This window comes from Podarcis pityusensis, assembly GCF_964106645.2.
Source record: "Podarcis pityusensis genome assembly, chromosome: 11".
NCBI classification, from domain to species: Eukaryota; Metazoa; Chordata; class Lepidosauria; order Squamata; family Lacertidae; genus Podarcis; species Podarcis pityusensis.
Window position 1 is genome coordinate 6,738,060 of NC_138036.1, and position 23,000 is coordinate 6,761,059.

General features: G+C 42.7%; 1 protein-coding gene across 1 annotated transcript in view; it reads left to right on the forward strand.

The window, feature by feature from the left end:
- Nucleotides 1-23,000, forward strand: part of PIK3C3 (phosphatidylinositol 3-kinase catalytic subunit type 3) — a 109,709-nt gene that overhangs the window by 39,350 nt on the left and 47,359 nt on the right. The window contains exons 15-20 of the mRNA XM_080972108.1: nucleotides 1,564-1,695; nucleotides 5,972-6,100; nucleotides 7,687-7,756; nucleotides 8,082-8,146; nucleotides 10,351-10,435; nucleotides 12,854-12,928. Coding sequence (XP_080828234.1) covers nucleotides 1,564-1,695; nucleotides 5,972-6,100; nucleotides 7,687-7,756; nucleotides 8,082-8,146; nucleotides 10,351-10,435; nucleotides 12,854-12,928 — 556 coding nt within the window. The remainder of the gene's footprint in view (nucleotides 1-1,563; nucleotides 1,696-5,971; nucleotides 6,101-7,686; nucleotides 7,757-8,081; nucleotides 8,147-10,350; nucleotides 10,436-12,853; nucleotides 12,929-23,000) is intronic.

The window sequence follows — 23,000 nt, forward strand, 5'->3', positions numbered from 1 at the left end:
ATCTATATTCCCCCCCCCCCCCAAAAAGCCATTTTGTCCAGACTTGTGTTTCTCACTGCAAATGTCTTCCTCTTTTAATGAGAGTTCCTTGTGACAGAATGTGTAGTTTGGAACTCGGAGCCATAGGCTACATTCACACGGCTGTTTATTCTGTTTCCGTTGCTGTTAATTTCCACATTTTATTTGTGCTGCCACATGACTGCACCAAATACCCAGGGTGGGGAACTTTGCACCTTCTCCAGCCTTGGAGCAACCAATCTGAATTCTGATTTTTAGCATAGACTGCCTTCTCCGCCAGTAAACAGTAAGAACGACAGAAATGCTAACCAAAAAATCTTTATTGGAAATAATAGTCATTGCCCACATGTATTTGTAGCGATAAGGACTAGAAACCTGCTTAATCTTTCTTCTTCTAGAAGCTACTATTTTGCACCCAGTGCTGAATTTTTGGGTGTGTGTGTTTGTGTGCCTGTATGTGTCGATTTCCAGCTGCTTTGCGGAGAACGTTTAATGAAAGGCCACGCCAATCAATCGACAGCTGCATGAATTATGACAGCTAGGGAGTGGAAGGGACAAGGAGAACGTAAAATAATAGATCAGTGGTATAGAGAAGTGTGATATATAGCTATTAATGATAAATTAACATGTGCCATTAAGGTAAGACAGGGAATATGCAGGAGAAATGGTTCTGAGGAGATATTGAGGGTGTTTGTAGAATTTGTACTGTTAAAACAGAAAGGGGTCAAACCATCGCAAGAGGTGTTCAAATTTGGATAGTTACAATGGAATGGTCTCGGTAATGGGGTGCACATTTTTATTCTTATTTATGATGATTACTTTGTCAAATAAATAATAACAACAACATGTGATGGACAAACCATCAGTAGGCACATTTGAACCTACTTTTGTTGATTTCTCTCTCTTCCTGTCTTTGTGAGCTTGCCCATTGATGAACAAGCTACATTGCAGTTGGCTCCCTTCCTCCATTCATGAGTTAGCCTACATGCTGCAGCTCCTGTCAGGAGCTCGTCCTACACTCGAGTAGGACCCTGGCAGAGACACATGCCCGACTGGCATGTTCCCTCCCTCCTGGTCAATCATTCAGGAGCTTCAGAAGCTTTCTTCAGCCCGAACATCACAGCCACCGATGCCAACAGACACCGGAACACTTAGGGATCCACAGAGTCTTCGCAGCTTGCATAACAGACCTCAGCAACTCATCATTTTGGCTAATCTACTTTATTTACATATAAAAACACACGGAGCACTGCAACATCGCTCCCTCTCTCTCTAGCATCAGACAGAAAAGAGAAAAAGAACAAAGGACAATAGTCCCACTTCACAGAACACACTAACACAAACATCCTGTCTCCGTCACTTCCCACTTTGTGGAGTCAAAACATACACCATCATGTGATAGACAACAATCCCATGACTGCAATCATGGGGCAGGAATTCTAACAGCTCCTAGTGAATGTCTTCGGTTTTGGAGTGGTTGGCATTAGCACGTGGTTCAGTAAGTCATGTTGTCTCTTCCTTGCCCCTGCCCCGCTCTGCTTTTAGAACGAGAGGTTGCAGGCACTCCTGGCAGACAACGAGAAGATGACCCTATCAGATTTTGAGCCTATTCCCCTGCCCCTGGAACCTCAGGTGAAAATCCGAGGGATAATCCCGGAGAAAGCGACACTGTTCAAGGTAAATCACCTACCGTCTTGTCTGTTGTCCATGTTCTGTGAGCGGGATGCAAGCATGTCAACCAGGATTTGGTTGTTGGTGTTGTTTTAGCATGCTCTGGTAAAGCTTGCTAGCTTATGCTTGCACACTAGAACAAACTCCCTTGGAAGATGGTGCATTCTCCTTCATAGGAGGTTTTTGAAGGTCTTGAAGAAACCAGAGGCATTCCTCCTGGGCATAGTCGGCCAATTGGTATTAAAGAGGGACAGAACTTTCTTTATGTATGCCACAACAGCAGCAAGAATTCTTATTGCAAAGTATTGGAAGACACAAGATTTACCCACCCTGGAAGAATGGCAGATGAAGCTGATGGACTACATGGAACTGGCGGAAATGACTGGCAGAATCCGAGACCAGGGAGAAGAGTCGGTGGAAGAAGATTGGAAGAAATTCAAAGATTATCTACAGAAATATTGTAAAATTAATGAATGTTAGAATGATGTTCGATAAAAACTAAGTGGTTCTTAGCTGAAATGTTACAAGGGAAGATGAAAAAAGGGTTTACTATGTAATATGTAAAAATCTAAAAGTACAATATCTTTATGATTATTGATTAGGATATTTAAAAGAGGGGAGGGAACTGCTGAACAAAATATGTGAACTGGAATACAAAAAAGGGAGGTGCGAGGAGGTCGAGGAAACAAGTAAATGAAGGATAAGACATAGAAAGACTAATCTGTTTGTTTAACTGTTTTTATTTTGTATTTTGTATTTTTCCATTTTTACATCTTTTTTCTTTTTTTTATCTGCTCTCTTTTTTCTTTTTTTGCTCATTTTTGTAATATGTTGAAATTTTAACAAATATCTTTTTTTTTAAAAAAAAAAAAAAGGAAGATGGTGCATTCTCCTTCATAGGAGGTTTTTTAAACAGAGGTGGGATAGCAATCTGCCGGGAATCCTTTAGCTGTTCTTCCTGCATTGTAAGGGGTTCAGCTGAATGAACCTCTCAGATCTACAGTTCTGTGATTCTGTGAGTTTGTACACTTGGAGAGAATCTTTCTTTTTTGCAAGAAGGGCTGGGGTTAGGCTCATTTAAGAAGATTTAAGAAGGCACATTTAGGAAGATTGAAGAAGTGGGGCTCGGAGGTGGGAGCTGGCATATTTGAGGCCTGTTGGGGCGCGGGATGTGCCCTCTTCTTAAAGGAACTGCTTCAGAAATGAACTCTCAGGGACTGGGCCAAGGAAGAATGGTGGAGACCACCTCCTCATCCTGACCCTTAAGACAGTTCCGAATCCCAATAGGGGTTTGAGAGAGGTCACAGCTCAGAGGAAGATGAGCAGAAAAGTTGGGAAATAATGGGAGAGGAGGAGGAGGAGGCAGAGCTGGAGCAGCTGGCTGACGAGAAAGCATTCCAGACCTACCATCTCCCAGAACCTGGTGAGCCTTAAAAGTAGGAGAGCAAAGGGCTTGGAGACAAATGGCCCTAAGCGGCAACCGTAAAGTTTGTGGTGCTGTTGATGAATGAGGAAGTAGGAGATAAAGGGATTTTGGGATCCGTAGTTGTTAGGAGATCCCGGTTCCCCTCACAAAGCTACAGTTTCCAGAGTGGTTTGACATTCAGTTTCTCTTCACCGTAGCTCTGTCAAGGGAATAGGGATTGCCTATCAACTCCTTGCGCCGTTAACAAACTGCAGCTCCCATAATTCATTGTGGGAAGCCATGACTGTTCAGAATGGTACCCTGGTGCTTTAAATGAATGGTGCAAAGGTGTATGGCCTTAGTAAGGGTTGGGGGAAGACAGCAGAAATGAGGCCCATGCATGTTTGGGCCTCTGTGTGGTACCCTTACCTCACCCTGGATATGTTGTGCAAAGATGTGGGCAAGCAGGCATATATATTTTTTTGTTTGAGACTCAGCGACAGAGAATAAGGACGCTGGATAATGTAAAAAAAAAAAAAAAAAAGATAACTATATTTATTTTGCAGAGGCTAATTGGTTTCATTCCCATCCTTTTCACGAGGGACGAATTGCCAGCTAAACAAATCAGGTCTTTTCGGAAAGGGCATTTTAAACAGAGTTGCCATTTTCACTAAGTTAATTAGGGAGGGCAGCTAATTGCTTTAAAGCTATCCTTCCCCTTAGCATTTTTTTTAGGTTTCAGTTCAGTGCCACTTGTTTTATCTCGCTCTTTCAAGTACTATTCAGATGATAGGGAGTATATTGGATGCACACAGAAGCTGATGGACTTCTGAGTTCGTTCGTTTTCTCCTGTGCAAATATTAATTATTTTCCTCGCGTTTGTATCCCACCTTTCCTGGAACCAAAGATGGAACCCATAAATACATGCATACATATATACCATTTTTTATTTATTTGTATGTTGCCTTTCCACAGTGCTCAAGGCATCTTACAACGTGACAAAAACACATAACTGCAACTTAACGAAAATAGTCCTATACGGTACATTAAAGCATTAAATGCAAAACCAGACTGAACAATTTCCATGTAAATCACAATGTCTAAAATAAAGATAGAAAAAAACCAACAGCAACAGACACTGACCAGATCTAGATCTGATTAGCTTCATCAAGCAGGTGGCCTTGTATGCCTTCAGGCCAAAGCATGCTCAGTCCTTGTCTTAACTGGAGTGGATCCTTTGCTTTATGGCAGAGTTAGGGAACCTGGTGCCCTTCTAATATTGCTGAACTATAACTCTCAGCACCTTGGACTATTGGCCATGCTGCCTAGGAGTGATGGGAGATGTAGTTCAGGAGTACCTTAAGGGCATCTCAGGTGGATGTCTGGATTGGGGCTGAGTCAGCACAGCCTTCCACCACTTAATGGATTTAGAATGTTTCTCACTAGACTGAGGTGTGGTTACAGCTAGTATGGATTGTGACCTGCACTCCTGATCGTGCAATACAGAAGTCCTCCATCCTCTCCATCCTTTTTTATCATTTGCTTATCTGTATCTTCTCCCTCTCTCTCTTTAAGATTTAATTAATGTAACAGAGAACACAGCACAAAGCAATACATAGTGTAACAACAGCAGTTCCAAAGCAGCTCAGAAAAAAAGCCAGCCACAATGTGTTGATTAAAACCTGAGAAAATAAAATAGGGGTTTTTTAAATAAAAAAAAGTTGAAAGTTCAAAAAGTACATAATTATATTTGCACTAAACATGGTGAGGCATAAATAGAAAGAGAAAATGAAAAGGAGAAACAGAACCCGTGTAGAAGGGGAAATGAAGAGAGAGGGGAACCCAAAACTGTATTTTTTACAAGGTTGTTATTGTACTTCACCAGATCTTAAGCTATTACAGTATTTGTAGGAATGGATTCCAAATATCATTGAATTTGTCCATGGCAAGTCTGCGTTTATATTGCAAGTTGTTCATATGTTGCGAGTTTATATAAGTCTTCAATCCAATCGTAGAAGGGAGCCTCATTTTTATTTTTCCAATTCAACAGTATCAGTCTTTTTGCTGTGGTAAGGGCGCACGGAGAATCCACTCCTATTGTCCTTTTGTAAGGTTCCATGTGCTGGACATATAATTCAAGAGGATGTTTTGCTCTGTAAATGTAAGGGTGTTCCAAAGAGAAAACAAAACAAATTTTTAACGACCTGCGTATATTGTATGAAGTAGGTGCCAAGCAAATGTCATTTTACATGGTCTTAAAACATTGGCAGTCCATATACTGTACTAAAATTAAAATGGTACCTTATTGATCTATTCTTCACATTTTAACCATATATTTATATTTTTCTATTGAATATGTTATAAACCAGAGAGGGAAGTTGGGGGAAGTCGCCGGGGGGGGGTTCAATTGAAAATGTTAAAATGGAACATTTGATTATGCTAAAACTTGTTGTAAAATCTTAATAAAAAATAATAATTTGGGGGGGAAATTGGCAGTCCATATAGGTTCTCCACGGTCAGATTTGTGAGGCTGGTGGGAGAGAAGAATGTATAGCATTCCCTTAATACATTTCATGCAAATGACATTTCCATGATCTGCCTTAGGAACAGAGGAACCTGTTTTATACAGAATCCATTTAGTTCAGTATTTTCTGCATTGACTGCAAGATACTTTCCAGGGTTTCGGACCGGGAATCCCCAGCGCTACCTGGAGATACCAGGGATTGAACCTAGGACCTTCTGCATGCCGAGCAAAAGCTCTCCCTCTGAGCTAGAGAGGCTGAAGAAACCTCAGCTTCGTATCTCTTTCCCTCTCCAACCCTGCCGTCCTTTTACAGTCACGGTTTAATTTGCCGCGTTTTCCGTTTCTCTAACCAGAGCGCCCTAATGCCAGCCCAGTTGTTTTTCAAGACTGAAGACGGGGACAAGTATCCTGTTATATTTAAACACGGGGATGATTTGCGTCAGGATCAACTGATACTTCAGATCATTTCGCTCATGGACAAGGTGACAATGGCTAAGCAGAAGCGGGTGTGGAGATTGTGAATAGGTCTTTGTAAACATGGCAGCCAGAATTTCATTCTTTAAACAACTTTTAAAAAAATGATCTGAGTGCTCTTATTTTTCTATTTTTCTCTTTTCTGCTCCTTTCTTTCCTTCCTTCCTTCCTTCCTTCCTTTCTTTCTTTCTTTCTTTCTTTCTTTCTGCCCCCTTCCCCCCACTTTTGTGCTTTTATTGTATCTAGATAAAAGTTTTAGTTTGGTTTTTTTTAAAAAAAAGGAAAAGTTTTGTATTTTTCTCTATAAACCTTAATGAAAATTATTTTTAAAAGTGATCTAAGTGTCTTACGGAGATATTAGGAGGGATGTAAAGGGAAACGCAGGATAGCTGAGTTGGTAAAAGCATGGGACTCTTAATCTCAGGGCTGTGGGTTCAAGCCCCATGTTGCGCAGAAAAGATTCCAGCAATTCAGGAACTCTGTGGTTTTATATGATTCACACGCATGGATAAAGGTTAGAAATGTGATGGTTGAAGGGAGCCCATCCATACAGGAAGGTCAGAGCAGGTGAGCCTTTAAATCAGGAATGGTGAAGCTGTGACGTTGGAGGTGTTTTTATACCTAGAAGCCTTGCTGGCACAGACCAAAGGCCTAGCTAGTCCCCGACCCTGTTTTCAGAACAGCCAGAGACATGGGAAGACCACAAGCAGGATAGGACCACAATATCGTTTTCCCCGCTTGCCATTCTCAGCACCTGATATACAGAGGCAAACTTCCATCATGGCTTGTAACTTTTGAAAGCCTTACGGTCCTCCATAGATTTGTCCAAACCCCTTTTCAAGACATCAACAGTGGCAGGAGATTTCTGTGAACCAAAGCCAGTTTCTTTCCTTACGTGCCACCTGAGCCATTCTGCAAGCCATTTGATTTGATTTTTCAACTATAGACCAAATACATTTTCATATACAGAGATTTCTCTGAATCTTGAAACCTCCACCCCATCCCCTCCATGGGTCCTAATGTCAGTGTTTTCAACTGCATCTTATATCAAATCTATATTTTATATCTATCCATATTATCCATAGAGTTTGATACATTACAAGTGAGGTTAAAATCCTCCTAATGTTTTCATCTGCTCACAGTGGTCTCCTAAATAAATTATAATTTATTTATATCAATAAATTATATAAATTATAATTATATAATTTATTCTTTCTTGAAGTTTTTGTCTTCTTGGTTCCTGAGCTTTCCCGTCAGTTTTACCATTTCGGCGTAGTCCCAACAGCTTAGTTTGCCATTCTTCTCTGGTAGGGACTTTGTCTTCTTTCCATCTCTGGGTCAGTAAGATCCATTCAGCTGTTGTTGCATACATTAAAAGTCTTTTCTGCTCCTTTGGGATGTCGGTACCTACAATTCCTAATAAAAAGGCTTCTGGTTTGTTTTTTTTACAAAAGTTATTTTAAACATTTTTTTTCAATTCATTATCTATCATCTCCCAGAAAGCTTTTATTACCTTACACTGCCACCACATATGATAGAAGATGCTGTCTTCCAATGCAGCAATAATTTCTTGTCTCTTCTGTTTTATTTGTAGCTCTTACGCAAGGAGAATCTGGATTTGAAGCTGACCCCTTACAAGGTCTTGGCCACTAGTACAAAACATGGTAAGCCTACCTCCCAAAACACACTCATCATACCAGGAGCGGTGAGTATTTGGAGAACTCTCAGTGCTAAATGTTTATTTTGTGTGTTTTTTAATGAACCTTTCAACCGCTTTGGTGCCCTTAAAAGTGGGGTACAGCAAAGATACAAATTTGATAAAATGCAAACTCTAAAGAACAGTTCTCCGGCCTGATTAAGACTTAGTTAATTCCACCCCACTGCTTTTAAAAGCCCACAGGAATTTGAGGTTGGCTTCTTAGCACCTACGCCTGAGATTTTCTGACCCTGAGTCTCATTCTCTCTATCACCCTCCCTGCTATTTTCCAGGTTTCATGCAGTTCATTCAGTCAGTCCCTGTGGCTGAGGTTCTTGCAACCGAAGAAAGCATACAGGTTTGTGTTTTGATTTGGGTTGCCTGTACTGGATTCAGCATCTGCTCGTTCTTTCCTTTTTCCCACTTGAAGTTGGCAGTGGCCTTCTTCCCTTGAGATTGCATCACATGCAGTGGTATCACAATGGGGGGGGGGTTTCACCCCGGGTGCCATGTCGGGGGGGTGACAGGAAGGCACCCTGCGGGGGCTCGCGGGGGCGCGAGCAGCCATCGCGCCGCCACAGCCGCATCTGGAGGATACTCTGTTCGCGGCTGCAACCACGAGCAGAGGATCCCGGTGCTGGCGACAAACCGCTATGTACAGCGCATGTGCGGTGTCGCGTGCATTCACTGTACGTAATGACGCCGCACATGTGCTGTACATAGCGGTTTGCTGCCGGCGGCGCTCAAGCACCATATGGACAGCAGTGGGATCCCTCCGTTGCCGCTACAGCCGCATGTAGAGGATCCTCCATTCGCGGCTGTAGCAGCAACGGAGGGATCCCAGCACCGCCCGTACAGTGCTGGAGCGGCCCCACGGGCAAACCACTATGTACAGCGCATGTGCAGCGTCGCTACGTACTGCGAATGCGTCATGCGTAGTGATGCCACACATGCACACTACGTAGCGACGCCCCACCCCGGGTGTCACAATGCCTTCGTTCGCCCCTGATCACTTGTGGGAGATTCTAGGATAAAGCAGTGTGTAAAAGGAATTCTGCATCATATAAGGCTGTTAGGATACCGGAATTCCAAGGAAGGAAATAAAAACTGAGTAGTGTGTGTGTGTGTGTGTGTGTGTGTGACCCTTCTTGATTAATATTTCTTCTGCTGCCCACCACCCACAACTGACCACAAATGGAATGACCCAAACAAATGCTTTTGCTTGGTTCTAATGTTTCTCCATGTGTACTCCTTAAGGCTGGTTTCCACTCTCTTCCTCTGTCGTCCCCTTCTCCTTATGCCCTCCATCTTTCCCAACATCAGGGTCTTTTCCAGGGAGTCTTCTCTTCTCATGAGGTGGCCAAAGTCTTGGAGCCTCAGCTTCAGGATCTGTCCTTCCAGTGAGGACTCAGGGCTGATTTCCTTCAGAATGGATAGGTTTGATCTTCTTGCAGTCCATGGGACTCTCAAGAGTCTCCTCCAGCACCAGAATTCAAAAGCATCAATTCTTCGGCGATCAGCCTTCTTTGTGGTCCAGCTCTCACTTCCATACATCACTACTGGGAAAACCATAGCTTTAACTATATGGACCTTTGTCGGCAAGGTGATGTCTCTGCCTTTTAAGATGCTGTCTAGGTTTGTCATCGCTTTAACTATCATGGCTAATAGCCATTGATAACCACATCCACCTGGAACAGGAATGCTAAGCTTACTCAGGAGCTTTCAGTGTGGGACTTCGTCAAAACCTTTCTGAAAGTTGCATGTTCTAAAAATCTGTTTGTTGTGGTGGCTAATATGCTGTAGACCAGCAACATGTTAGTGTTGGGGCAAAGGGAATTTTGCTCCCCTGACCTCCTACTTTTTAAAGCTGAATTTTCTTCTCCAGGGGGCCTTGTTCATATTTCTAGGCCAATTCACTCTTGGGATTCTAGTTGTAGCCCCCTCCCTAAACAAAGTACATTAATGCCCACTTTGCAATTCGTTTCCTCTATCTTCATTCACAATTGCTTTGAATTGCTAATGCTATTTAAATTTTGCTATCCAGGCACAAAAGGAATATATCTACTTTTGAAGCATTTAGCACTCTCCGTAATTATGCAATAACTCTGCATTTGAAATTCAACAGGATGGGGTTATTTTAAAGAACGAGGGGCCCTTGAGTGTGTGTGTGTGTGTGTGTGTGTGTGTGTGTGTGTAATGCAAAGTGATTTTAAATCTTTCCGTTGCGGAGGTTAAGAAAATTCCATCAGATATCAACTGAGCGCTGCGATGTTAGCACTAAGGGGGGAAAAAAATGTAATTTGCTTGATTGTTCTTTGCTTAATGTTATCTGCCGTTTTTAAAAGAAATATAGGCTATTTCTGCACTGAGCCTTGGACGCCTTTTAAATATCAAGATTGATACTTCGGGGTGAGGAGACGGGGGGCTGTGTTCACCAGTAACACGCAGTAATGGATTTTATCCAAGGCCACCAACTACTTACGAGTTCAGCCAGCCCCCAGAGACTCTTTCAGAGCTTTACGTGGGAGAAGAAATAAACATTAGAGCGATGTTCTTTTTCAGAACTTCTTCCGAAAACACGCACCAAGCGAAACGGGACCCCACGGAATAAGCGCAGAGGTTATGGACACTTACGTCAAAAGCTGTGGTAAGTGATGGCAGGAGATTAGGAGGGCACAGATTGCATTAAAGCAGGGCAATGGCTGCGGATCAGTGGCGGAGTGTCTGCCTTGCAAACAGTCCCTGGGCTGGGAGAGACTCCTGCCTGTAACTCTGAAACTCTGGAGAGCTGCTGTCAATCAGTGTAGGGAACACTGAGTTAAATGGAGCATGTTCAAACTTGGTGCAAGGTAAAATCTGTTCTGGTCAAATGGGCTCAGGATTTTGGTTGTAACATCCCAATGGAGGACTGGGAAAATTTATGGGAAGTCAACATGAAGTTCACCGCAGGTTACACTCTGAGGGAAAATTTTATGAAGATGCAATACCGTTGGTATTTGACGCCACTAAAATTATCGAAAATGTGTAAGAACATTCCAAGTAAATGTTGGAGATGTGCAGAAGGGGAAGGCTCAATGTTATACATGTGGTGGACATGCAAGAAAATTAAGGTATTTTGGGATGTAATCTACAATGAACTTAAAAGAATGTTTAGGGTGTGTGTGTGTGTGTGTGTGTGTGTGTGTGTATCTAGATAGATAGATAGATAGATAGATGATAGATAGATGATAGATAGATAGATAGATAGATAGATAGATAGATAGATATAAAAGCCAGAGGCTTTACTCATGGGCATTCTAGGCCCTGTCATACCAAAAAATCATAGTTGTCAACTTTTCCCTTTTCTTGCGAGGAATCCTATTTGGAATAAGGGAATTTCCCTTAAAAAAGGGGAAACGTTGACAGCTATGCAAAAAATGTGAGGGAAATATTCTTGTATGCCACGGTGGCTGCAAAAATATTGATAGCTTCGAACTGGAAGGGTGAGAAATTACCGACAAAGCTGGATTGGCAGAATAAATTGTTGGAATATGCTGAGTTGGCAAAATTAACAGAAATACTGAGAGACTGCACTGAACAAACTTTTATTAGAAATTGGGGCATGTTTAAAAAGTATCTCAAGGATTATTGTAATAGCATGAAGTCTGTGGCAGCTCTTGAATAACTTCTGTGATATATTGGATGAGTTTTAGAAAACATAATATTTAGGAAATCTAACAAAAGAAAACTGAAATAAATAGTGTAATAGGCAGAACAATGTTTAGAAGCATGAGGGATTGACGGGAAGTCATTGGAATCTTAAGAAGAACATGATACAATGTAACAAACACTTTTCTTTTTTTCTATGGATAATTTTGTTATATGTTACTTTTTTATAATTTCAATAAAGCATTTTAAAAAGCAAAAACAAACAAACAAACTGGGTGCAAGGCAGTTTCCTGTATTCCCAGCAAAGTCAGAGAACTAACTAAAGATCAGTAGTGTTATTTATTAGCAAGGGCAAAGAACAATGCCTCTCTGCATATGAACCTACCCGAACCCTGAGATCAACATCTGAGGCCCTTCTTCGTGTGCCTCCTCCTCAAGACGTCCGGAGGGTAGCAACGCGAGACCAGGGCCTTTTCTGCAGTGGCTCCCCGTCTGTGGAATGCTCTCCCCAGGGAGGCTCGCCTAGCACCTTCACTATGCACCTTTAAGGGCCGGACGAAAACGTTCCTCTTCAAACAGGCCTTTGGCAGATGAACATCCAATGCTCTTTTAAATGTGTGGCGTTGAGGGGGTTATCGGTTTGTTTTTGTTCTTGCTTTTAAAGCATATTTTGTATTTTTTTTAGCTTGTACTTTTATGCTGTGAACCTCCCTGAGCTCTATGGGCAAAAGGTGGTATACAGATTTCATCGAACGAAACAAATTGATTATATTGCACATTTTGTGTAATATTGTGTGGTCTGTGTTCTCATTTTGCAGGTTTTTTATGTTGTCCCCTGTGATCTTCGGAACACAGATATTATAAATAGATAAACAAATAAATGAATAAGTCCCTCAGTGGCCAAACATATACCTATGGGAAGGCCAGAAGGAGGACTTGGATGCGACAGCCCTCTCCACATTTTTCTCCCCAGCAAATGTTATCCAGAGGCATATTGCTTATGATACTAGAGACAGTCAGTATCCATCATAGCTAGAAACCTTTGATATTCTTATCCTCCGCAGAAGTTTGTTTTAAAAACCCTTTGAAAACCACCCAGTGTGGTAACCATCACTGCATCTTCCGGAAGCGAATTCTGTGACTTAACTGCAGAGAAGACCCTTCCTTTGGTCTATCCCTAAACCTACATGGCCATATGTGCCTAATTTGTGGGGTAACCTCATGTATACACAGCTATTCCTGAAGCCTCTCGTCTTTCCTGTGCCAGAAATTTTGGTCAGCTTTCAGAGTCTCGCTCCATAATATTCCCAGTGATCCTGTCTCAGTGTAGGCCTTTCTTTGGGATTTCTGAGAGAGAGAGAGAGAGAGAGAGAGAAATTGTGCCAGTTGACAATTATTTGCTTTTTTTGATTTCCAGCTGGATATTGTGTAATTACATACATCCTTGGTGTTGGAGACAGGCATTTGGACAACCTGTTGCTAACAAAAACAGGTAACTACTTCTTCTTCTTCTACTACTACTTATTATTATTGTTATTGTCATTTGTTGTTGTCATTTGTTGTTGTTATTTGTTATTGCTGTTTTTACTGTTATTATTATTATTGCTTTTGTGAGGCTTGCATCTTGCTGCAAAATCATTTTCTGCTTTCCACTTAAAGGAAGGATATGCGAGACTCGGTAGGTTCCTTCCCCGGCATAATTGCGATAATTTTCAGTGTCATTACATCTGCCATGACAAGAACAGCTAAGAGTGGTGTACAGATCAAATTAACCGGGCCTGCAGGCTTAACAATCTAATCGTCTATAAAACTGAATTATATTTTACCTGTTGCATATTTGGCTCAGGGAAAAAGGAAATTTGAGAACTATTTCCATGGTGTTTTTCCGTAACTAGAATGCTTTTGAAACATTTTTGACTCGTGAAATGTTGAAGGAGTCAGATCTGCTTTTTTGTTTCCCCCCGCAAAAAAATTATTAATTTTATAACACAACTAAACAACACAAACAATACAAACAAGTTCTTGTCTTATCCTTATTTTATCTAAACATTGTTAGGTGAGCTTCCCCAAGTACCCCCTATCTGATTTTCATTTTACTTCATCTTTAGCAGTTTACATATATCATAATTTTTAACCATTTTTTTATCACACTTACTTTTACCATAAAAATTTTCACATTTTATCACTTACAAATAATACTGTTTTAAAATACACTATCTTCTACTTCTAACCCTACAGCCTATATCCACTTCCAAAGCTATTCTAAGATTTAAATATTAACATATTTTTTCAAATATTCTTTAAACTTCTTCCAATCTTCTTCCACCATCTCTTCTCTCTGGTCTTGGAGTCTCCCAGTTAGTTTGGCAAGTTCCTTATAGTCCATCATCTTCATCTGCCATTCTTTGATAGTTGGTAAATCTTGTTTCTTCCAATTCTTCGCTAGTAATATTCTCGCAGTTGTTGTGGCATACAGAAAAAAGTAACATCCTTTTTGGGGATTTCACCCCCCAGATCTACTTTTTTTGTAAAGGTAAGTGGGGTGCACAACAATGCACATTCGCACTATGAAGAACTCATAAGCCACCTGCTATCAGCAGCGAGGAGTGTCATAACTAGACACTGGAAAGACCTCTCAGGAATAAACGCAGACCACTGGTACCAAACTGTATGAGAAGCAGCCCTACTAAAAAAACTAACCGACAAATTTGAAACTAACCTGGAGACAAACAAAGGAGGGTGTCTTCACTCTGGCATGGCACCCTCTCCAACCTCTCGCACCGCCAGTGGAAACGAACAGCTCAGTAAAGAACCTATCTGCAAAACACTGACACAAAAACTCTGCATGTACACTAAGCAAAAGAATGGAGAAATCACAACCCCACCTTCTTTCTCTTCCCCTCTCCCTCCCATCCTCGCAGTGTCTCACACTGAATGTCACTGACCTGTAGAAAGGACTCTGTGAACTGAAAACAGAGGTGTATATGTGTCTTTGTGAACTATGAACTATGAGAGCGAGAGAGGCAGAGGCAGAGAGAGAGAGGCAGGGTGGGGGAAAGTAAGCGGAGAAAGGAAATGCAGAATTTACCTTGCTGATCCCCTCACACTTTGCCATATGCTGGAGCTGAGTTTTAAGGGTTGAAGCATACCATGAAAGCAGAAACAAGCAGTCCTCTCTTCCTCATGCTCTTGTCATCTCCGTTACCCACCACCAACACACACCCTGAAATTATGCAAATTATCCCAAATTATCCCATTCTCTTAACTCCGGGGATGCGGGTGGCACTGTGGGTTAAACCACAGAGCCTAGGACTTGCCGATCAGAAGGTCGGCGGTTCGAATCCCCGTGGCGGGGTGAGCTCCCGTTGCTCGGTCCCTGCTCCTGCCAACCTAGCAGTTTGAAAGCACGTCAAAGTGCAAGTAGATAAATAGGTGGGAAGGTAAACGGCATTTCCGTGCGCTGCTCTGGTTCGCCAGAAGCGGCTTAGTCATGCTGGCCACATGACCTGGAAGCTGTACGCCGGTTCCCACGGCCAGTAAAGCGAGATGAGCGCCACAACCCCAGAGTCGACCACGACTGGACCTAATGGTCAGGGGTCCCTTTACCTTTACCTCTTAACTCCGGAACACATGAACGTCCAGTGAAGCTGAATGTTGGGAAATTCAGGGCAGGTGGCAGAAGGTACTTCTTCACACAGTGTGTAGTTTAAACTATGGAACTCGCTTCCTTAGGAGGCAGTGATGGCTTTAAAAGAGGATTGGACCTGATTCATGGAGGAGGAGGAGACAGCTGTGGGTTGCTACTAGCCATGATGGCAACAATGCTTCTGAATACCAGTTGCTGGAAACCACAAGTTCTCGTGCTCAGATCCTGCTTTGCAGGTTTCCCTGTTGGTCATGGTAAAACCAGGATAGTGGACTAGATGGGACTGATCCAGCAGACTCTTCATATATTCTTAAGTTCACTGTATAAAACCTCTCAGGTTCAGAACTGGCCATGCAAAGAAATACTGTCGATATATTGGAATATTTAGAATTTAAAAGCGACAAACAGGTAGCATTAATGTTAATTGATGCAGAAAAAGCATTCGACGACATCTCCTGGTACTTCATGAAAAAGCAAAGCCCTTTGACACTGTTACAGCACAGAAGGAGGAAGATTTCAGAAAAGGGGGGAAGTATAGTTCCCTTCCCACTCTTGAGATCTCGTCTGTAAGACTCCTGTTCCCTTAAAAACAGAACTCTTAAGAGCCAAAGATATGCTACAATATGGCCCCACCTGCACCTCATATCAAGAGCAGTATCAAACCACTTTACACAAATATGGTTTCCCTCAAAGAATCCTGGGAACTGTAGTTTAAGGGTGCTGAGAGTTGCTAGGAAGCCCCTGTTGCCCTCCCGCAACCCCTGGGAAGAGGGGTTGATTGCTAAACCTCAGGACTTTTAAAGTGGTAAAATACTGCATTAAATGTACTGTATAGTACAGGTATCTGTACTATACTATGCTGTGTAGACAGCATCTTAAAAAGTAGAGACATCACCTTGCCAACAAAGGTCCGTATAGTAAAAGCTATGGTTTTCCCAGTAGTGATGTATGGAAGTGAGTGCTGGACCATAAAGAAGGCTGATCGCCGAAGAATTGATGCTTTTGAATTATGGTGCTGGAGGAGACTCTTGAGAGGCCCATGGACTGCAAGAAGATCAAACCTCTCCATTCTGAAGGAAATCAGCCCTGAGTGCTCACTGGAAGGACAGATCCTGAAGCTGAGGCTCCAATACTTTGGCCACCTCATGAGAAGAGAAGACTCCCTGGAAAAGACCCTGATGTTGGGAAAGATGGAGGGCACAAGGAGAAGGGGACGACAGAGGACGAGATGGTTGGACAGTGTTCTCGAAGCTACCAGCATGAGTTTGACCAAACTGCGGGAGGCAGTGGAAGACAGGAGTGCCTGGCGTGCTCTGGTCCATGGGATCATGAAGAGTCGGACACGACTAAACGACTAAACGACAACAACATAGTACAGGTGGGATCTTGCTGTGCGTGTAATATCAATTCATGTACATAGAAAGTGGAAAAGCTGGTCATAACCATTGTCAAATGCTTACAAGGACGACACTGGCAAGCCCACTTAAACTGCTAAGATGAAAAAGAAGAAGCAAAAAAACCAGACCTCACAAAATAAACGAAGTAAAGCTGGTATCATTTCCAAAACTCCTAATTTGTTCCTTATAAAATAATGTAGCTAATTGGTATTTGGCGGACCCTTTTATATATACAAGCTATCACAAAAGCAATTTCAAGATCTGTTAATTATATGCCTTAGTGGTGGGTTTTTTATTATTATTTTGTAAAGGCCTTTGACAGATTTAGTAGCTATTCTACACTCAACTGCATTCCAAATACAGTGTGTATTTAAAAACATTTATTAGTACTAGTTAATTAGATTGATATTGGCCATAATCACATTCGTACTGAACAAAGAGATTCTTTCCTTTCCGCCAGATCTTCAATTATGGTATTAATCAGACCTTAATGCAGCTGAGTTTTCTGTCCTAGAAATGGAGCGCTTCCTTCAGAATCCTAACATTTAAAAGTCTGCTGCTAGAGTTGTGGCCCAAACTGATAGATAAGAAGAACCTTCTGGGTCAAACCAATGGCCCATCTAGTCAGTCAGTCAGTTTTATTGCACATAGCCAAAGGCTGCCTCAATGTACACAGAATCACTCAAAAATTAAAAGAAAATATACTGGATTGATACAAAAAACTTAAAACATTTATATTATCAAGACATTACCTACTCTAAACAGAGCTATAAAAGTACCTTAATATACAACTTAAGACATTAAACAATAAAATTTATAAGCTAAAATTATCACATGGCCACTAATATATTAAAAAATAATGTTAATTAATACAATGTGCAATTATATTTGGAGTTTGGTGATAAAGATAGAATATAGCTTGATGTAGATAGGGTCAGATAAATTCATCTCCTTTACAGTTGGTGGCTACCTTGGCTATATAATTTGCTCTAATTTTCCTAGCAGTAGTTGCAAAGAGTGCTACACGCCAGGTCACATACTTATCTGTGTCTGAGAGGAGATATAAAATCATGTCAGAGGGGTTTTGGCCAGGGGACCTTATCATTATAGGTGCTAAAAATCTTTATCTTGCTTCATTATATAAGGGGCAGCGCAAGATATAATGCATAAGGTCCTCTACTTCAGGACATTCCCTAATGCAAACACGTTCTTTTGTTGGTCTGCCTCTGTGTCTCCCATTTCAATAGGCAGAGTTTATTGTATTTAATCGTAACTCTGTTAGAGCTTTTTGATGTACAAAAGTCAGTTCATTAAAATAAGTTGTGTGTTCGTAAGCCTCTCTAAGTTTAAAATATAATGGGGCCCATGTACACAGAGTTTAGATCATTTTTAGTTGCCACTGCCCTTATGGTTCATTTAAAGATATTTTTCTGGGAATATAAGGGAAGTTCTTTGATCTCGGTCGCTGAGAGGTCATATTTGCCCATCAGTTGGGCAGCTTGATGTACCCAGTTTTTAAGGAAAACCATCAAGTGTAGGACCTTAGCACAAGAGTAGTCTTCTCTCCTGTGGTCTCCAGCAGCTGGCCTTTGGAAGCATTTCTGCCTCCAAACATTGAGGCAGATCCCATCCCAAGGGTGCACAGATAAGCATTCTCAATGGCAGCAACTTTCTCCCAAAAAAGTTCTGAAGCCTGAGGTTGTGCTGCTTTTAAATTTAAAGACAGTAGCTGGGGGGGGGGGTTTGACTGAATTTACATCCCTGTGGGGCAGGAGAACATTGGGCATTTCACCTGACTTTCAAATTAGTGATGGGCAGCTCCCCTCCCAACCTGCAGGAGAAATAGTAGTAGTAGTAGTAGTAGTAATAATAATAATTATACCCCGCCCTTCCCAATTCAGAAAACCGGGTTCAAAGCGGCTAACAACAAATTTAAAACACTTAATTGATGCAACAAAAAAACAGCCCAAAATACAGTATAGAACGTGAATAACAATAAATTCAGAATTCAAAAATCAATTTAGGGGGGAAATCCATCCAATAAAGATTAGTTGATCACCAGGGCTAGCTGGCTAAGTTAGTCCTATTTGGGCCAGCGAGGAGGCCAGGGGAGAATTAGCTGTGGGATCCCAGAGCGGGTAATCTTCATAAAAAGGGGAGGGGGAGGGAAGGAAGGGGAATAAAAGATTAAGCTAAGTTCAAATTGAAAGCCGGGCGGAATAGCTCTGTCTTACAGGCCCTGCGGAAGGAAGTTAAATCCTGCAGGGCCCTGGTCTCATGGGACAGAGCATTGCACCAGGTCAGAGCCATCACTGAGAAGGCCCTGGCCCTGGTGGAGGATAATCTGACTTCCTTAGGACCCGGGACCTTTAAACTATAGTTATTCATGGACCTTAAGGTCCTTTGCAGGGCATACCAGGAGAGGTGGTCCCGTATATACGAGGGCCCTAAGCCCAGAAATAACTTGTGTGGGACTCTGCCTTAGCTCAGGGGCAGAGGACATGCACAGTTGATTTCTGGTTCAACCTCTGGCGTGTGGAGAAGGGTCATAGCTCAGTGGTAGAGAATCTGCTCTGCATGCAAGGTTCAACTCCCAGCTTCTCTAAGTAGGGCTTAAGAGACCTCTGGCTGGTAAGTGTTGACCAGAGATTGGGAAGCTCAGTCCCAGAGGCCAGATGCAGCTCTCTATCTGGCTCTCTCCCCAGGTCTATCCCTATTTCACACACACCCTTTTTTCTTGGCTGAAGTATACCAGACTCTTGTTTGTCTGGATGAAGGATGGAAAGCGGTGTTTCAGAGAAGCTGGCCTGTTGTTGTTGGCATCTGTCTGTCTCGAGAGATAATAGAATGGACCTACCAGGGTGAAGTCACACCTCACTGCAGTGACCGCCCCAGGACACAAGCCTGGGCAGTGTGTATGGAGATTCTGGGCTGCCCAAACGACAAAACCCCCATCCTGGCCTCGCTGATATGGCCCAAAGGAAAGCTGAGCTGGTTTGTCACCAGCTTGGCTGCAGGAGTTCCTGGAAGGAGACATACAAGGAGCCAACCAACCGTCTTAGGGACTGTGATGCAGGTGGCACTGTGGTCTAAACCACTGAGCCTCTTGGCCTTGCCAATCAGAAGGTTGGTGGTTCGAATCCCCACGATGAGCTCCCGTTGCTGTGTCCCAGCTCCTGGCAACCTAGCAGTTCAAAAGCATACCAGCACAAGTAGATAAATAGGTACCGTTGTGGTGGGAAAGTAAACAGCATTTCCATGCGCTCTGGCTTCTGTCATGGTGTTCCATTGTGCCAGAAGTGGTTTAGTCATGCTGGCCACATGACTCGGAAAGCTGTCTGTGGACAAACACCTGCTCCCTCGACCTGAAAGTGAGATGAACGCCACAACCCCATAGTCGTCTTTGACTGGACTTAAACATCCAGAGGTCCTTTACCTTTACCTTTTTTACTTAAGGACTCCCCTCTAGATTTGTGTAGGGTTTACTCCTTAGTGTTTTCTTCTCCTGAAGATATCCTACAAGGCAGAGGAAGTTTAGGATCAGAGTTTTCCTTCTCCTAGATGGGCTGCCTTCCCAGGTGGACAAACCCCATCTGCTCCTCACTTCCCTCTACAGCATGTGCAGAAACCACCTTCTTGACCATTGGACCCACTATTGGTCCGCTCAATCTGCCAGAGTCTGTGTCTTTGCATGCAGGGGAAGTCTGTAACTCACTCAAGGATTTAAGTCCCATTGGCTACCCTCACCTGGTTTAACTGGCCAGTCGAAGCATGGTGACAGCTTCTAGGAACCACAGGTGAAAGCCTCAATCTGCTCCCTGCCACAGTACATGGTACTAGATCAGTGTTTCTTAGACTGGGGTCTCCAGCTGTTGTTGGACTACAACTCCCATCATCCCTAGCTAGCAGGAGCAGGGGTCAGGGATGATGGGAGTTGTAGTCCAACAACCGCTGGAGACCCAACTATGAGAAACACTGTACCGGACTGATACAAAGCAGTTCTCCATGTTCCTATGATGATCACTGTATATTTTGCATAGCAAATTACTACACACACATCCATATACATCCCATCCTGTTTCGTGTTTTGTTTTTTGCACTGGGAAGCCCCAAAGAGTACAGTAGGGGGCAGTGCATGAACATGATAAATCTGAAGAAAATTCTCTTTTTTTACTGATTACTGAGGAGCAGTTGTGTTGGCCTGTAGCAGTAAACAGAAAGTCAGGGAGCGCAGTGGCTCTGTAAAGCCTCTGGTTTTTTTTACAGCACTGGCATATAGATTTTGTCAGGCAAATCGTGAAAGCTCCTGCTTGCAAAAAGCTTAGATCTCTTTTTTGTGGCATAGAACGAAACATTGTGCTGCAGTCATACCCTTCATGATATCAGACTGTGATCCAGTGCAATCCCATTGAACACTGTGGGACTTACTTCTGAGTAAACGTGCGTACTGGATCTGCAATGTTGGTTACCATATTTTTCACTCCATAAGACTCACCTAACCATAAGACACACCTAGCTTTTAGAGGGGGAATGCAAGAAAAAAAAATATTCTTTGAAGGGAGCACTGAGTAGAGCCTTGCAGGCTTTCCCCTGACGGGCTGCCCTTCTCTCTCCTCAGAGGAAAAGCCCCCAAGAGCGCACGACTCTTGCAGGCGTTTCTATGAGGTGGGGGAAGAGACTGAGGGGCTGTCCACTGTCCCTTCCCCCACCTCCCTCAAAAGCCAGCAAGAGCCCTTTAAAGAGCGTGTGGAGCATGTGTGCGGCTCTTGGGGGCTTTCCCCACCTGCCTCCCTCCTGCATTCGCTCCATAAGATGCACACACATTTCCCCTTACTTTTTAGGAGGGATAAAGTGTGTCTTATGGAGCAAAAAATACGGTAACTAAAAGTCAACTCACAGTCCTATAACGGCTCCCCAAGCAGTTTCGGCTGTAGAGCCGCTCAGAGATTATTCCAAGCCTTGACTTCTCAACAAAGAAAAGAATCATTGATGATTTTTATTTTTTTTAGATATTTACTGTCTTGTATTTTCCTGTTTATTCAAGGAATTCAGGGTAGTTTGTATCACAACAACTCTGAGGAGTGGATTAGCCTGAGAGCTCATGGCTGCCCCAAGGTCATCCAGTGAGATTCAGAGTTGAGTGGTTAATTGAACTCTAGGGTCTGCCCAGTCCAGGATGAGCGTTCTTTTCACTGCAGCAATCTAGAGATGCATTTTCTTCTCTCCCTGGTGCAGCGATTTCTCTAAAAGTTTGAGCTGGGGAGTCCATAACTTAAATTAGCCTTCTGTGGAAGTCCAAGAGATCTAGCTTCAGACCCCACAGCCAACCCGGTTGTATTAGGTGCGTGTATTAGGAGACATAGTGCAAAACACTTGGAGGCTGGCTTAGATCTTGATTCATCCATCCATTCACTAGGTAAGCCAGTATCTTGTCTGTGGGCCTCAGTCCTTCTGTCTGCAATATGGGGAGAACATTCACCTAGTTTGCAGGGTTGTTGAAAGGGGTGCTGAGACGATGCACGTGAAATGCTTTGCACATCTTAAAAGGGAGACAATGGGTGTTATGTAGAAATAGGATGCCTGATATTACTATTTGCAGAACCACTTTCACAACTGAACCTGACGTAGACATGAACCTCTGTGTTTGTTACATGTCTGTTCTCCTGAAAATGCTACAAAGCAGGGACCTCTTACATGTTAGATCTCTGCATTTATTTATTTATCTATGTCAGGTTTGTTTGGTTTTTTTTAATTACACCCTCAAGGTGGGGATCAGTACCACTGAAGTATGTATATATGCGGTTCAGAGAGTTAGCATGGCATAGGAGTTTAAGGCAAAAGAATTGATAGAAAGTATACTGTCCATGCACAATGCCCAAATTTCAATCCCCGGCACCGGCAATGGCAATAGGATTTCCTGTAGTAGATAAGAGAGTATTAGATATAATAATAATAATTTATTATGTATACCCCACCCATCTGGCTGGGTTTCCCCGGACATTCTTGGTGGCTCCCAACAAAATACAGTGTTACCTCGGGTTACATACACTTCAGGTTACAGACACTTCAGGTTACAGATGGCGCTAACCCAGAAATAGTACCTTGGGTTAAGAACTTTGCTTCAGTATGAGAACAGAAATCGTGCAGCGGCAGCAGGAGGCCCCATTAGCTAAAGTGGAGCTTCAGGTTAAGAACGGACCTCCGCAACGAATTAAGTTTTTAGCCCGAGGTACCATGATAAAACATCAAACATCAAAAACTTCCCTAACCAGGGCTGCCTTCAGATGTCTTCTAAAAGTCAGATACAGTGGTGCCTCGCAAGACGAAATTAATCCGTTCCGCGAGTCTCTTCGTCTTGCGGTTTTTTCGTCTTGCGAAGCACGGCTATTAGCGGCTTAGCGGCTATTAACGGCTTAGCGGCTTTGCGGCTATTAATGGCTTAGCGGCTTTAAGAAAAAGGAAACAAACTCGCAAGAACTCGCAAGACGTTTCGTCTTGCGAAGCAAGCCCATAGGGAAATT